This window comes from Podarcis melisellensis, assembly GCF_964234715.1.
Source record: "Podarcis melisellensis genome assembly, chromosome: 2".
Lineage (NCBI taxonomy): Eukaryota > Metazoa > Chordata > Lepidosauria > Squamata > Lacertidae > Podarcis > Podarcis melisellensis.
In genome coordinates, this window is record NC_138529.1 from 58,106,869 (window position 1) to 58,123,373 (window position 16,505).

At 42.6% G+C, this 16,505-nt stretch overlaps 1 protein-coding gene across 2 annotated transcripts in view; it reads right to left on the reverse strand.

Moving 5' to 3' along the window:
• TRPC7 (transient receptor potential cation channel subfamily C member 7) overlaps positions 1 to 16,505 on the reverse strand; it is a 103,107-nt gene that overhangs the window by 54,130 nt on the left and 32,472 nt on the right. For both annotated transcript variants that reach the window (XM_081893274.1, XM_081893273.1), the window contains exon 3: positions 7,613 to 7,795. In XM_081893274.1, the coding sequence (XP_081749400.1) occupies positions 7,613 to 7,795 (183 nt within the window). The remainder of the gene's footprint in view (positions 1 to 7,612; positions 7,796 to 16,505) is intronic.

Sequence of the window (16,505 nt, forward strand, 5' to 3'; positions counted from 1 at the left end):
GAAAAGAACGTTTGTCCTTTCCACAGAAATCTGTCCAACTTGCAAATGAGCATAATTGGATATTACCATAGATAAACAGATTAGATAGATGATAGATAGATAGATAGACACATGATAACCTAGTTCACTGAGTTAGTGGGACCAATGGTGTTTGGCAATTTCCTGTGAAATGTGAAGAAGAGGCACATAGATTTGACACACTTTATTCAATGATGTGTGGTCAGCAGTTACAGTGCAAGTTTTTGCAAATTGCTCTGGCAGCCTTTTTGAGTAAAAGGTGGGGTAGAAATGCCTCTTAGAAATAAATAAGCAAATTGTCCTGATCTAGCAAGAGCAGTAGTGATATATGGAAGTGAGAGCAGGACCATAAAGAAGGCTGATCGCCAAAGAATTGATGCTTTTGAATTATGGTGCTAGAGGAGACTCTTGAGAGTCCCATGGACTGCAAGAAGATCAAACGTATCCATTCTTAAGGAAATCAGCCCTGAGTGCTCACTGGAAGGACAGATCATGAAGCTGAGGCTCCAATACTTTGGCCACCTCATGAGAAGAGAAGACTCCCTGGAAAAGGCCCTGATGCTGGGAAAGATGGAGGGCACAAGGAGAAGGGGACGACAGAGGATGAGATGGTTGGACAGTGTTGTCGAAGCTACCAGCATGAGTCTGACCAAACTGCGGGAGGCAGTGGAAGACAGGAGTGCCTGGCGTGCTCTGGTCCATGGGGTCACGAAGAGTCGGACACGACTAAACAACTAAACAACAACAAGCAAGAGCACGCATGCATGCTGCTCTTGCACACTGAAGACACAGATTAGCATCAAATATTAGCCATACTCAGAGTACTGTAGATCCATGGAAATCAATTGACTTAAATAGCAAGTTCATGGTTTTCAGTGTGTTTTCTCTAACTATGACTTAGCTTGTTGTCACCCCAAATCCAGAACAGGATCTATGTACAAAACCTGGCTTCAACAGGTATTTTATCCATGCTGGGTTGAGGTGATGTTTATCACCATAAGCAATGCAGTTTATTAAACAACATTTTTTATTTATGCCAGCTGACTTAATTATGACATTTCTTTTGATATCCCTGAAAGCCTCTGGAGTCCTTAAGAACATTTGTGAAAATAAGCAATGGAATGAATGGGACAACACAAGATATGAATCAATGCAGACTGTGGCTGGAATATTAAATAGATCGGTTCCCATGGAAATTTAGGATGACAGATTTGTATGAGCTAGTGGAGTATTCAGGTAGCTCTAAGCTACATTGTGCAGCTCTATTCACATCTGCAAAAGAAGAGAAATATCCACTCAGTCAAATATGGGCTACCTATGATCTGGCATTTGGACATTGAGGATTTTCCTTTCGCTGAATTAGTTCCAGCAAACTAATAAATTAAGATAAAATGATGAGACCAAGTGATGCTTGCAACATAACAAGTTTATATTTCTTGAAGAAAAAGAAAACTATTGAACAGGAGCATGAGACCTGTGGAATATTTTTTTAAAAAATACTTAGGCTGAACCTGAAATTCTGGCTGCTGAACCAATGAAGGTACAGATAGGTTTTAGAAAATGGAATATTTTATTGATATTTGATTTCTGTGTACACTGCCCCAGAAGCCATATTTTGAATGAAGACAGGGTTTAGAAAATTAAAGGGGAATCGGGATATAGATGAATTAAATAAATAAGACTAAGGGCTGGTTGAAATGTGTGGAAAATATCAATGGCCCCAAGCGTTTCTGGTAAGCAGACAGTAGTAGTCGTAGCGAGAGAAATATCTTGTTTGGTTGAATTTCACATCAATCAAGTGTCCTACTTTCTCTTTTGCTGCAGTTACACAAATGCCTCTGTGGAAGTTTTGAATCAGATACTACTTAGTTTTGAATTGAAAATCAAATGCATTTTTTTCAAATTAATTTATATTTATCCTGAATGAAATTTGATACTATTTTTCCTTATCTAAGCTAGAGAGAGAGACTTTGATATTGAGGGCGGAAGGGTTGGTGTATTCAGGCAAGCAGTCATTCAGATCCTTTTCAGAATAGGACAGTAATATACAAGGACTGCTTTATGTTACTCTATATATCTCAGGTGGTTTTTCTGCAGTGGTCACCTCACAAATCAGGCGATAATGCTTTAAAACACACATGCACACATGCGCGCACACACAGAGGAAGATCTGTCATAGCATGGGTAAAAGTTATCAGATCTACATGTTGAACCAACTTCATGGCTGTCATAAAATGTGTACTGCTCTTTAATAGCACAACAAACACCACGAACACCCTCCCCAATTTCCTTTGATATTGCAACTGCTGAGCAGGCAGAACAGAAACAGCAGGCATATTTTATGAAGGAACGCTTTCACTACTGATGTGCCTTTAAAGGCAAGCCTGATAAGCAACTGATGGGAGAAATGAACTGAAAAGAGAATATGACTTATTCAGCATTTCGGCAACATTTAGACCCATGCCCAAAGTTCTTTGTACTTAAGGGATTGTTTCATAATTGGTGAGAAGCAGTGCATGAAAGAACACAAGGCCGATTAATTCAGTGAAAGTTGTACCCACCGTTTCAAAATCCTCACTGTTTCTTAGCCTCTGACATCCGCTATAGTTGATTCTTTTGATAGTAAGGTTATTTCACCATACCTAGTTTTCTAAAAGAGCAATTCCCAAATGGGAAGGTCAGAGAACACTGGTGGATTGTGGGAGAAACCATGCATGTGAGAGTGGGACCAGCTGGCGAATCCAACCAATACAAAATTCCATCATTGTAAAACATGTGCCACTTGGTAAAATATTTCTGTCCATTACAAGGCAGTCAATTTGACAGCATGCAGTAAGAGCACCAAAATGGACTGGGGCCAGCCTGAAGGGCATTCATTCAATCTTTACATTGGGCCCCCATTTCTCTGCCCATAGGAAGTTCTTGTCAACGTTCAGATTGAGGCAGAAGTGCCCACAAATGGATGCTTCTCATTCACCCTGCTACCAAACACTTCTGCAATAAAGTTAGTCTTCTTTTGATGGCCAGCCTATTAGTATACTGAATTTTCACACCACTGGGAGCGTGGCCACTGCATCACTGTTTGGTTGCAAGGCATCAGCCAACATACTGTGAGCTATGTAGGCAATTATATAGAAGACCAGTCCAAAGGGAAAAGATAAAGTCTTTGCATTGGAAAAGCATGAGACAAATGTGCCAAAAAACAGGCCCTGTTTTAGTTGGAGTGGTGCTGTGCAATTTGCCTAGCTTAAGATATGATCCAATCCAATTTGCATATCTCTTAAGATTTGGTCACTATTTTTGCAAGCCTGTCCCACAGTTCCTTCTCTGAGTCAGCTTTGCTTTTAAAACCAGCAGTGATTGCCACTGCTCATTAGGCAGAGCAACCAGCCATCTAAAAAAGTGTATTAGCTAGAGTAATGTGCTACCAACTGGCCGTCTAGGAAAACACACAAGCCAAAACTCCTGTAATCCGGGCCACTTTCCATAGCATCCTCCAGTGTTGCAACAACAGTGAAAGTAATCCAGAAGCTGATGGACGCTGAGCTGAGTGTGTGAAGCCTTAATATGCGAGCACCCAGGTACAGTTCTGCGATGGGATGAATCATCGGGGAGAAAGCATTGCTATATAATGGCAGCTCACATGTAATGGGTTGTTCAAGTTCCTGAGAATGTGCTTTGGGCATTAAAGTCCTTACACACCCAGTACATAACCTTTAAAAAGGTATCAGCATCCATGCAGGAAATAATGCAGAGTTTCTCCATACAGTTAATAAATAAAACAATAATAACAAATTTCCGCACAAAAAGTGACCCAAAAGCTACTCGCAAAGTGAAACCAACATTAAAAACAGTCAAAACACTTTGACAGAGTTATGGCTATGAAACTTCCAGCTGGTTTCTTAAAGGGTTCCGAACTGAAGCAGTGTGATTCCTATAAGCGATTTGCTACCCATAAAAAATGTTGCAGCAAGGGGTGGACTCAGGACAACTTTCAAGGATTGCTACCTGCACAATAGTTTGAAAATTAATAAGAAGAATTGAATTATTTGTCTTGGAACACATTCTCCTATCTACTCCCTTCACCCAGCAGCCCACTTTCTAATCCACCCATTCCCTCTGAATGTCTAGGACTTGCAAAATCAGTGGTTGAATCTAGACCAGAGCAGGCATAGAGAGAGAGAGAGAGAGAGAGAGTTTAATCTTCTTGTCTCCTTTGCTGTTGTCCTGGGGAAAATCACTTTTCTGAAGCTGCCATTTGAATTGGCAGAGGCACCTCCAATGGTGCCTATGGGGGAGCTCTTCCCAAAGCAAATTCAGGGGGTGGATTTTCCTCAGGAGAAGTGGCAGTGGAGGAAAGGGTTAAATTCCCTGCCCATGCTTAATTACTTAATTACTGGTGCCCTCCTGCAGATGCTATCTGCATTTCTAAAAACCATCATGTTGTGATGGGCCCTCAAGCAGTGGATCATTTGCATCATCTGCTATCTGATCCTTTCAATGGGAAATGCCAAGGATTGAAGATGGGACCTTCTGCATGCAAATGATGTACTCAGCCACTGAGTTACTGTCCTCCCTAGTAAATGTTCATCAGAATTTAATGAGCATGGGGAATTTCTTCCTATTTTTGCAAATATCACACTGCGGCGCCAGTACTTGTGAATCCCGGTTCGTTCATTTCCCCAACCCCCTCCATCCCCTCTCCCTGCCGATGTTTCAAAGCAACACTACCTCAAATCCAACAATGGGGATGATGGATAAACGCAGGATCTCTCTGGGAGAATTAAAATGGAGGACCCTGCAGTATTAGAGTCTGAACTAATTGCTTTGATAACAGGAAGAGACCGTCTCTGGCCACAGCTGTCGAGAGGCAGAACTAAGCAGGTGGTGGGAGTTGGAGGAAAAGGAGGGAACAGATGTTAGCTACAAAATTTGGAACATCTCTACAGTCCACTTACAGTATCCCAATTTCCATCACAGTACATTGTACAAATAATTAATCTGAACCACCCAGGCCCAGGAAAGAAAGAAATTATCAATTTGCATAGCACATGCTCGCAACGGAGAACCATTGATAATGCCCTGACTAGAACAAAGTAATTTCCCATGCTTTTAACAGGCTGTTGCTTTCCCTCTCTTGGCCACTTTTACTCACAGTTTTCCCTTTTAGCAGAGGCAAAATAATGCTGTGGCCGTTTCACAAGGACAAAGTTCTGATGGGTTTTTTGGTTCCCTTGAAAGATGGAGAATAAATTGGGCAAGCATTAAAAATAAAAATAAAAATGAGGGAAGCTTCCTAGGTGAAAAATGCCAGGCTTTCATTCACATAGCACTTGTCCACAATAAAAAAAGAGTTTATAATGATCCTCCTAGGGGTCAAGCTATACATTAAATTGCTGGCTGCTTTCCTTTTTTTCCAGAAAAAGCATTCACCTGGTAGCCCAATTCAGACTGGGATAATGGTAGGAGGGGGAGAGAGAGGACAGGATTAACCCTTCCTAACCAATTATTTCCTGCCAAAATTCACACCAAATTGCTATTTGCCCAGCACAGAAAGGGTTAAATTATTATTTTCCCCCACTGCACTACCATCCTGATCTGAACTGGGTCCCTGCACACAGCTGCTTTCTTCCTTTGCTAGTTTTTGAAAAAAGCAGACAGCACTAAGAATGCTTTTTATATATATAGGAAGAAGTGTGCTTAACATACCAGGTGACTTGACTCTAAAACAAAGCAAGTTTTCTTGCATCATCCATCTATTTCTTTCCATTTCTCCTCCCTCCCCTCTCTCTTAGCATGCTCTGCCAGTTTCAGACTGATAAAATTATTTGCAAACAATTGTATTCTGAGAAATGAAGTGGTGATTCCTTTCTCCTCTGCCAAATCTATGCAGTCTAGGAAGCCAGAAGCATATTTTGTTGCACAAATGGACCACATTATAGCTAGTACTTAGGCCCCAAAGCAATGCAGCATTGAACTGAAAGAGATTTTCTCACAGTTAGGAAGCAAGGTGAATCCATTCATTTAGGCCAGGGATGGGCAATTCAATCAGTTTTGCAATCTGATTTGCAATCTGAATCCCCATAAGCTTGTTCTACCTTATTTCTGCATTAATCTACCGCTCTTAATTAAATTAACTGCAAAATCAAATATGTATTATAAACACATTTTCTCTCAAAATGCACATTTTCCCATAGTTCTCAAACCATGATCTATGTCAGAACATTTGGAACGTGTGAAGAAAGGTAATAGAGTTCCCCTGGTCCATTTGGGCCAGAATTCGCAAAAATCAAATTCACCAAGCCGCCTAGGTCAGGCTTAGCATTGTATACATATATGTAGATTTAATTAATACAGTGGTACCTTGGGTTAAGAACTTAATTCGTTCTGGAGGTCCGTTCATAACCTGAAACTGTTCTTAACCTAAGGTGCCACTTTAGCTAATGGGGCCTCCCGCTGGAGCACGATTTCTGTTCTCATCCTGAAGCAAAGTTCTTAACCCGAGGTACTATTTCTGGGTTAGCGGAGTCTGTAACCTGAAGCGTCTGTAACCTGAAGCTTCTGTAACCCAAGGTACCACTGTAAGGGTCAAATTCAACATCACACTAGGATGAACATGCTTCTGTGGAAGCATTTCCACTTGCCCAACGGAATGATCCCTCCTCTCCTCCCACCACATGCTATTTTGTGGGCTTTCCTGACTCCAGTGGCAGAGCTTCATGCTCTGGCACGGGGGGGGGGGAGAGCAGGTGGGGGCGGGGCGCAACACCTGCGGGGGCGGGGCACCCAGCGCAGGCGGGGGGGGGCAGCCGCAATGGCACCCTGTTGGGATCACGCTGCCAGGGGCGGTGCACTCCCCCCGCACTCCTCTTCCTCTGCCAGTGCCTGACTCCCCCCAGTCAATTTTAGGGAGTGCAGAGGGAGGAAAGCCCCATTGGGTGAATTCCCTCCAATCCATATTTTTAAAAATAATAATACACTGCCTGTAATGTTAGGCTGATTCTTCACTGTACTCTATAGGTCTTGGCCTTATATATAATGCGTGGGGGGGGGGAGAGCTTTTTCCTTCCAGGGGTTGCATTCTTTCCTGGGCAATCTTCTGGCAGGCGGTGCCAGAGGCAAAAGTGGGCAGGGCAATAAAGGTGAATTTATAATTTACAGAATGCTTGTTTCTTCACACTCCCCTCTCTATCCTCTGTCTAGGCAATGGCAAGCAGAGTTGAAGGACACATTCTAGCTGGGCAAAAATGCCCAAGAAGAGTTCAAATCAGGGAACTGAGGGTTGTGCCATGGTCAGATGAGAGTCCCAAGGATCAAACACAGAAGCCTCAGGTCACCCCTGTTGTGAAAGAAGAAAGTAAATGCCTGGTATTTACCTGCTCCAGGGTTCAGCAGCACACACTTTCATGGCTATTACTCTCCCCTACTGCCCCTCGCTCTTCCTTATTTGCCAACATTGCTTTCAGTTTCCACTTCAGTTTTGTATGTGTGTGCTTTGAACTGAAACTCATTCAGTAATTCCGCTGGTTTATCAGTTTGTATTTGGCTTTCAAAAAGAAAAAGACAATAACAAAGCAGCTCACAGGATGCTTACCTTCTTGACCTCGTATTTAATGGCCAGCTTGATTCTGCTCAGACTTGGGCGATGATGCTCAGTCCATGTTTGCATGTTCACATCTCCATTCAGAATAGCCTCCACTTCTTCTGTGTCCCTGCACAGATCCAGCACACCCACCACAAAATCCTTGCATTGCATAGATAACTTCCTATAATCATTCTAATGAAACAGAGAAAAACAAACGTTTTAAACATTGCAGCATGAATTTACTTGGTTCTACAGCCACCTACAACTTGAAGGCCACCATAGACCTGTGTACAAATGTAATGTGTGTCATCTGATGAAGCACTTGCAAGAGGACACATGAACGGGGTTCTTCCTGTCTCACTACTGTACTGTAGTCCCCTGGGCCCCTGAAAAGTTTTGTCTTAGGTTCAGAAGACCCTCAGAAGCACAGCTATCACCAACCTAGTGACCTCCAGATGTTTGAGAGGCTCCTACAATGCTCTACAACTTCAATCAGCCCCTGCCAGCATTGACCCCACTCACCAAAATGCCATCGCACATTATTTTCCCATTTAAACTGGATTCATTGGGCAGTATCCAACACTGCCAGACCCTCCATGTCCCTATTTTTCAGGGACGTCCCTGATTAAGAGAAGTCAGCCCAGGAATGTCCCACTTTTCCTTAGGATATCCTTATTTTCATCGGAGAAATGTTGGAGGGTGTGGAGTTATACGACCCCCGAATTGTCTGAAGGCAATCTGGTATAGGGAAGATTTTTAATGTTTTATTATGTTTTTATATATCTTGGAAGCTGCCGAGAGTGGCTGGGGCAACCCAGTAAGATGTGTGGGGTATAAATAGTAAAATTATCATTATGGAATGGGACGTCCCTATTTTCATTGGAGAAATGTTGGAGGTATGCACTGCGTGAGCTGCTCTCACTCATGCAGTGGTCCCTCCCTCCCTCATGCTCCCCTGTTTGTCCCCCATCCCTCTGGAACAAATTTTGAGAGTCTGGTGGAGGCTGCAGGAGAGACGAGGTGCAAGCTCCATTGCACAAGTGGATTTCTGCTGCTGTGTGTGGAACAGCAGTGTTAGATAAAACCCACTGTTTCTGCAGAAAATCCAATGAGTAAAAATATCCATAGAAATTGCAAACCTTATTTACATGGGAGTGAGAGGTAGGTATATGAGATGGCCTTTTGATAAGAATGATTTTGTATGAATGTTGTGAAACACTTGTATGCATTAGCAGCACCAAGGCCACAATAAGGTGATTTGTAGGAACATCTTTCTCCCTAGTAGGTGTATTAAGGGTGGCATTCCTATTCATGAGCAGGGGTCAGGATGTTAAGCATTAGCTTATGATCCTTGCAGCATGAAGTGGTACACTCTGGTGTACCAGTGGTACACGAAATGTGTTCGATTTGTCATCCTTAGTTTACATGATCTTGTACTTTTGAGAAAGCAACATTCTGTACCTGAAATTACTTGAAAGGACAAGGAATGTTTGCTTCTGCAGACACACAGATATCTACCACTATGTTTTTTTCCTAGAAGATACAGATATTTTACCAAGAGCAGTGGTAAACTATTAACAGTGTATACAATAAAAAGTTTGATCCTATGAATCAATGCTTCATTGCACGATACTTTGATTCATTTTTTCAAAAAGTAGGCAGTGAAAGAGTTATGCAAACAAGTCACAACCAGGCTTCCCTCTTGTTCCAAACTATGATTGCAACAAATACAAAGCACATAATTATTATACGAGACAATTTGCATACAGATATAGAGAATGTAGCGAGAATCAAAATTGCTCAAATAGGTGACAGGTGTTAAAGAACCATCTTGTGGAAAGGTCAAACTGCCTCTTCAATACGTGCTAGTCTCAATTCTGTTCTGCAAATGTAAAGTCTTCTATATTGCAAATGACAAAGCAATCATAATAGCATTGCTTTAGAGCATGATACAAATGGTTAATTCAAATAAAATAGTTGCATACACTCATATAATCAAAGCGCTTTAAGGGACCCTGAGGGTCATCTAGTCCAACTCCCTGCAATGCAGGAATCTCAGCTAAAGCATCCATGACAGGTGGCCCTCCAACCTCTGCATGGTAGCGAAAAAAATCATTTGATGAAAATAAAAGAATGTGAGAACAAAGGTCATCCTAGTGGGGTTCTGATCATCAGAATGGCATGACGATGTACAGTAAAGATTCTACACAAGAGTCCTTTGAGGGAATAACCTAGGCTTCAATGCTACCCTACACACAGTTATCGGCAAATAAGTCCCATTGCACTCAACAGGGCTTACTTCTCATAGAGGATTGCACTGTTCATTTTTATTAAAAAAAAAAAAATCTCCTAAATGGTTACTCAGGCATAAAGGCGCTGAACAGAATTCTCTTGCAAAGGCAGTTGTTTTGCAGAGTCGCACACTTAATCTAAGTAATTTTCTCTCTCTCCCTCCCCTCTCTCGTCATAGTTGATAATCCAATCAACAGAAGCAGCGGAGTGTTTGGATCATCACAACATAGATATGTGGCTTGGGACTGGCCAGATGTTCCCTGCCAGGCCATTGGTGTTAGTGGCCAGTCAGCAGCCACACTCTAGCATAAGGTGACCCCTGCCTCTGCTGCTGCCTTATGTTGCTCAGTGGTAAGGACGCACAGCACACCCCCTTCGCCACATGTGACCATTCAGACCAGGTGCCCCCTCCCTATAAGTAATCTGCTTATGAGCCACCACTGCACATGGGGATATAAAGCCCCAAACTGGAGACTGAGTAAACACAATGACATTCAAACAAGATTAAAGTTAATGTTGACGCAATGACAAAACCCTGATAGATGGTCCCAAACCAGCAAATACAAATGGCAGTCACAATATAAGCTCTCACAGCCTCGAGAGATCTTTTCAAATTAGCTTTGATGAGTTAATTAAATTCAGAGGCTCACATAATTAAGCAATCAACCAAAACCTAAGACAGCAAAACCTGTTTGTTGATGAGGTCATGAGTTGCTTTTCCTTACACTTTTCTGGTTTCTTTGGAAGTCTTTGGAGACTTTCGGAGGATACCATTCCTAATAAATCTGCTTTGTATTTCCTTGTGCTGAGACTGGGTATATTTTTGTTGTTGTTGCTAGTATCTAAATTCACAGTTATGTATCCTGCTTTCTTCTGCTTGGTGTTTTTCATAGAGATTATTTGCAGAAATTTAGGATGAAGATGGTGGCAACCCATGTTGTGTAACAGGGATGGGGATCCTGCGTACCTTTGGATGTTGTTGGGCTACAGCTCCCTTTATCCCTAAAACATCGGACAGCTTGGTTGGGGCTGATGCAAATTCAAGTCCAGCAACCTCTGGAGATCCTATCCCTGGGTTGGAGAATTAGACAGAAGGAGGGATGGTGCCAATCTGAGCTCTGTGGCTGTGTTCCCCTCCAAATTGTGCTAGGATGTTTGCATTCAGCTCCATGTTTGCATTGAGCTAGGGTGGCAAAAACTTGAGCACCAAGCTGAGATAAGGGAAGGGCAGCAAGCTGAGCTCCATGGTTGTGCAATGCAGAACACCTTGTGGTGAGCCTATTGTGGGAGGTAGAATGTGGTGCAGATGGTCTAGCTCGATATAAACACCCGCACTATTGATGTTGGAGTGGTTGGTGAGGGCTCTGTAGAAATCCATACAGTGGCTGGTAAGTGTCTCTTCTGGTAGCTTCTCAAGTTTGCACAAGAATCCCCATGCATCACCCATATAGTCAAGCTGCTCAACTGAAACGTGAGTAATGTTGACAAATGTGTAGAAGAACTCTCATTTGAAGATTTCTTCTGAGCACACTCCTCATTGTGAGCCTGACCCTCGTATTCAAATTTCCTCTTCTTGCAGTGCTTACATGGTGGTTCTTTGATAGCGGCATCAACATCAAGGGCTTCTGCAGGCTCTTTTACGGTGATCACTGGCTTTCAGTATCTGGTTCCACTGAACAGAGGCAGAGAATAGCACAAAGAAAGGGGCAATAGACTCCTTTGATGATGAGGCTGCATCTGAAACTAATAGACTGAGAGAGTGACAGCCATGGAGTAGCTTGTCAGTTCAGTGTAAGCAGTTGTTGCCTGGGCACCCTTTTCTGCTCTATCAGGTGGGTACCATTATATAACTTTGGTTGTGGCAGCCCTTAACCTTAATGTTGTTTTCCTCAAGTTTCTTTAGAAAAAGATCCATAAGCCCATCTTTGGTTAATTCATGCATCGTTCTGAATTCTATGAAATATTCCTTTACAGAAACCTTTATCACCCACCTTTGTCAACAAATCTTACAGGGATTTATATCCGGTGTGCAAACTAGTATGGCAGAGTAATACTTGGCTATGTACAGCCTGCTCTGTATGTTCTCTGACACTTCCTTGGCCATAAAGACTATCAGTTGATTCTCAATGGTTTCCCCACAGAAGTGATCAATATGCGCCTTTGAAGATGCACACCGCAAATGCTCACCCATTACCTCATCATACTTGCCAAGCAGCTGTACAAGCCACAGAAAAATTCCATTGTTATCTGATAAGTGCTTATCTGAATATCCCCAGAATGCCAAGTTGTGTGCCACCAGGAACAGTATAATATCTATTAGGCATTTGACCCTCCAGTGCTGAATTTCTTGGTTTATAATTCACTGATGTTCTGCATCAATACATCATTTTGTTTCTGTGCTGAACATAATAACAAATAAAGGCCTACAGCTCCATGAGAGTCATCCTTGGAGAGCCATCCACATCATTGGGATTCTAGAACTGCAGCAGGAGTGCCCTGAAAGCAGAGCAGCAAACAGGAAGTAGCTGAATCTGGGCCATTTTCATAGGCATTGCTGGGGAGAAGCTGGGGAGTAGCAGACCTCCTTTGAAGAGGCTCTGAGTCTCCTGAGCCTCTGTGGTGACCAAAATACCACAAGAATGGTGGAAAAAACCCCTCCCGATTTGTCCCCATTCCTTCCCATCTGGAACATTTGAAACACACTGCTGTGGAGGGATCCATTGAACAATGCAAAACCCTGAGTCTCTTGGAAGCAATGGCACAAGGCTATAACTTTGCATTGGCACAGCAGGACCTAGTTCCATTTGCCTGCGATGACAGCCCTGAACATTAAGCCAATCATTAATTATCATGGAAAATGGGGTGTGAGAATGTTGATAGATGCTAAAAAAATTCTCTATTTATAAACTCACAGGATTTCAAAATATCACTCGAAGCCACATGTTTGCATCATTTGACTAGGAGTAATGTGAAGTAGCTCAGAGCATCTTCCCTTTCCTACATTTCTTAGAGCATCCAGCTTTATAAATAATGCTGAGTGGTTTATTAAATTTGACAGTATTTCTGTAGGGAGAGTTGATAAAGATCACGAAAGGGCATGTGAGACAGAAAAGTGCCAAGGAACAAAGTGTTGTTATGCCATCCAAGAGATCAGCCTTAAGACCCTGCAAGCCACTCAGCCCCCCAGCTTCTTAAGTAACATCTGAAAAAACAGCTTAGGACCACATTACATGAAACAAGCAGGCATGGATATTGTAAAGCCACAGAGGTGTTTCTGCTGATGTGAATGCAAATAATACACATTGTGCATCACAAGGATCGCATAACGTATCTGAACCCAGTGAGTAGGAGCTTTATGCATACTCTGCATGATCTGCAGGAAACCATTATGGTGGCAGAAACTGTGCTGCTCTTAGCCAGTGTGTGTAGTAAAAAGAGTGGAGACCCAGGTTCAAATCCTTGTTCAGCCACACAGGGCCACCCCAAGACATTTTGCTGCTGGATGCAAAGGACAAGATAGACATTTTGCTTACAGAAGCTGAGTAGATTGGTCACTGAATCTTATTTCGCCAGCACTCCCTGCCTCCCATCACCTGCCACCTAAAGCAGCCTCCTCACCCTGCCTAATGGTAGTGTTGGCCCAGAAGTTCACTTGGCATCTTTAGGCTAGTCACTCTCTGTCATCCTAACCTACCTCAGAGGGTTGTTGTGGGGATAAAATAGAGGATGTGAACAGCTCTGAGTTTCTGGAAGGAAGGACATGATAAAAATGTAACAAAGACCATCATTTTGAGTGCAAAGTACTGACTAACAGTATAATCTTAACCATGCCTCCTCAGAAGCAAGTCCTGTTGAATTCAGTGGGGATTACTCTCAAGTAAGTGGCATTAGGCTTGAAGCCTAAGTTAGCAATTCATGTCTGATGGAAACGTGTAAAAAGTTACTTAAGTTCTGGGTGAGTCTGCTTGCCAGACAAATCAACTAACAATCACAGAAATTAGGTGAGTTCTTCTATAATGAACTGGGGTCCTGACTTGCTGCCAATTGTGAGGTTGCAGAGGCAGGAGGGGAGGGGATGGGGAGAGGACAAAAATAATGTGGAAGCCTTAAATTCAGCTTGTAGACTCACTTCTAAGACCGAGATTGCAGGCTGAATAAGTGTTTGCCAGGTGCCACAGATAAACAGGCCATCCACCTAGGATTCTGCAATAAAGGAGCAATGGCTTTATCCTTTATTTAAAAAGTAAAAATAAAAATAGAAAGCCATGTTATGTTTTGAAAACAGACACATCAAAACACATTATCGTTTTTATGAAGATTCAGATCTGTATGTGTTTCAAGTCCAGCAGAAGCTGAGGTTAGGTGGTGTATGTTTTGGACTAACTGGAGGAAAATGTACAATGCTTCTGATTACGATTATTTACTATAGAACAGGATCCACACAGCAGAAACAATCAGAACATTGTTTTCTTGCACAAAATGTGCAATATCAATTTTACAAAACTCAGCCATAATAAAAGGTTTTCAAATTAGTCATTTCCTGCTCCTTTTGACCCCCTTTTGCATGTGGAGATAAAAACGCCTAATTTTGGTGTTTGGAGAAAGCGACTGGCACTTGCCATTCATTGCAATTTATCTGAGTACCTTGTAATTATCTGCTGATTATGTTCTAAATGAACTCTGTAATGCCTTTACATCTGTTCAAAGCCGCACACATTTTCTCAATTCAGAAGGAGCTGAAGGAATGTTGCTACTTAATATCGGTTAGAAGGAATACAATGAGAGCAGCCAGCCTACCTTGGCTAATTAATGAAAGAAAAACAGCTTTTTTAAAAAAGCAAGATAACTTAATGGATTGAGAGGCTGTCAGTGGAAACAGTGAGAGAAAAATGGCACACTTGCTCTTGACAGCTGCTTTCTTCTGAGATGTGGCAGAGATCTAGCAGTGGGAGGTTGGGAGTAAGATTCATACAACCCTGCATTAGATTAGAAAGGAGTGCGCACACTTTGCCAGTCACAGATTCTCTTTTTTTGTGTTCCACTGACTAGACATAAATCTGCGGAAATCTGCAGGCAGCAATTCTTAAGTGTGGAGTCAGTGTGATATGCACTTCCTTTACATAAGAAGAGCAATGTGTGTGTGTGTGAAATTCACAGCAGTAGTCACCCATGATAATTCTACCCTCCTTGGTTTGTTGAGTTAACCCCCAGGCAGTGGCAGCACTTAGGATTTTAAAGTGTCATTGGTCCAACTCAGCAAGGAAATCTAAGCATGGAAGCAGTCTTCATTTCTACTGAATTTGGACTCATCTGAGACTGGGGGGGGAGCTCTCTTTTCCAATACAGAAAGCATTTTATGGCCTTTTGTGCCCAGGACCTCACGAGGAAGAGTCAAGGCATGAGTCTGGCTTACCGGGTAGCATGCAAGAAGGAATGAGCAGGTCTTGTTGCTTTCTTCCTAAAGTTTCACATGGGTTGTCAAGTTCTGACCCAAATACTTTGGAATAAATAAATACAGGCCTTCTCCTTCTTTCGCACCATTTGGTCTTACCAGGTGGTGTGCTAGCAGCAGTTACTGGCCACAATGTATTTCTGTTTTGAGCAGGCATGCTACAGAGGAAAGCTTCAGACAGCCATTTTCACCTCCCAGCATCCCACATGGGTCCAGAAGTGCATCACTCTGGGATCCAAAGATGGTAGGCGCGACTGTCTGGATCTTTGCTTGGCAACACGCACCCTCTCTTAAAATAAAAAAAGACATTGTGGGTGGCAGTTACTGATGGAGTGTGGGGTTTTTTTTGGGGGGGGGGTTGGCAGAGGCCTCCCAGACCTGTGTCCCATTATCTGGCTCTAAAGGCACCACTGAATGCCAGTGCAAGGAAAAAAATAACGTTTATCTTGACTTCCTTGCCAGATTTCCAAAGAAACACAACATTTCATATATCTCAAGTGCTTATAAATATTTGCCAAACTGCCTTAAGATGAAATATGTGTAGTATGCTTGGCCAAATTGGATTTCCTTCCACTTATTTATTTTGCCTAGGAGTTGCCATATGTTTGGAAAGCAGTCAAGTACTGAGTCTGCCTGCAGGAGAATGGGCAAGAGTAGAAAACTGCTCTGCATAAGACAAGAGATTGGGAGAGCACGGATAATTTTTGTGACATGAATATCTACCTTCAACTATGAGGGTCATTTGTGAAGTCTAGCAGGCTGGAGAGCAAGAGCAAGCCATGATATCTCAGTAGAAAGGGTGAAAATACTTGCTAACTTTTAGGTGGGGTAGGACAGCTATTCAAAGCAGGGATGTTCAATTATGCAGACAGCTTCCAGATTGACTTAGATCGAGGGTTGCTCTCTACCACTGTAAGTCTTGTCTTTTCTGCTATGCCCCCAACCTCCAGACAATAATAAGAAAGGGATAGGTTAGTTGGTGAGCTACACCACCAGGATTCTTAGCAGGAAATGGCACTCCAATTACCATTTGCTAACAGGGCTTGTTCCAGGGTGCACAGGGACTGGGCAAATGGCCATTGCTCATCCACCCAGTGGGCTTACTGTGATGGTGTACTGGGCACCAGCACTGACACAATCCATAGTGGGCACCTATGA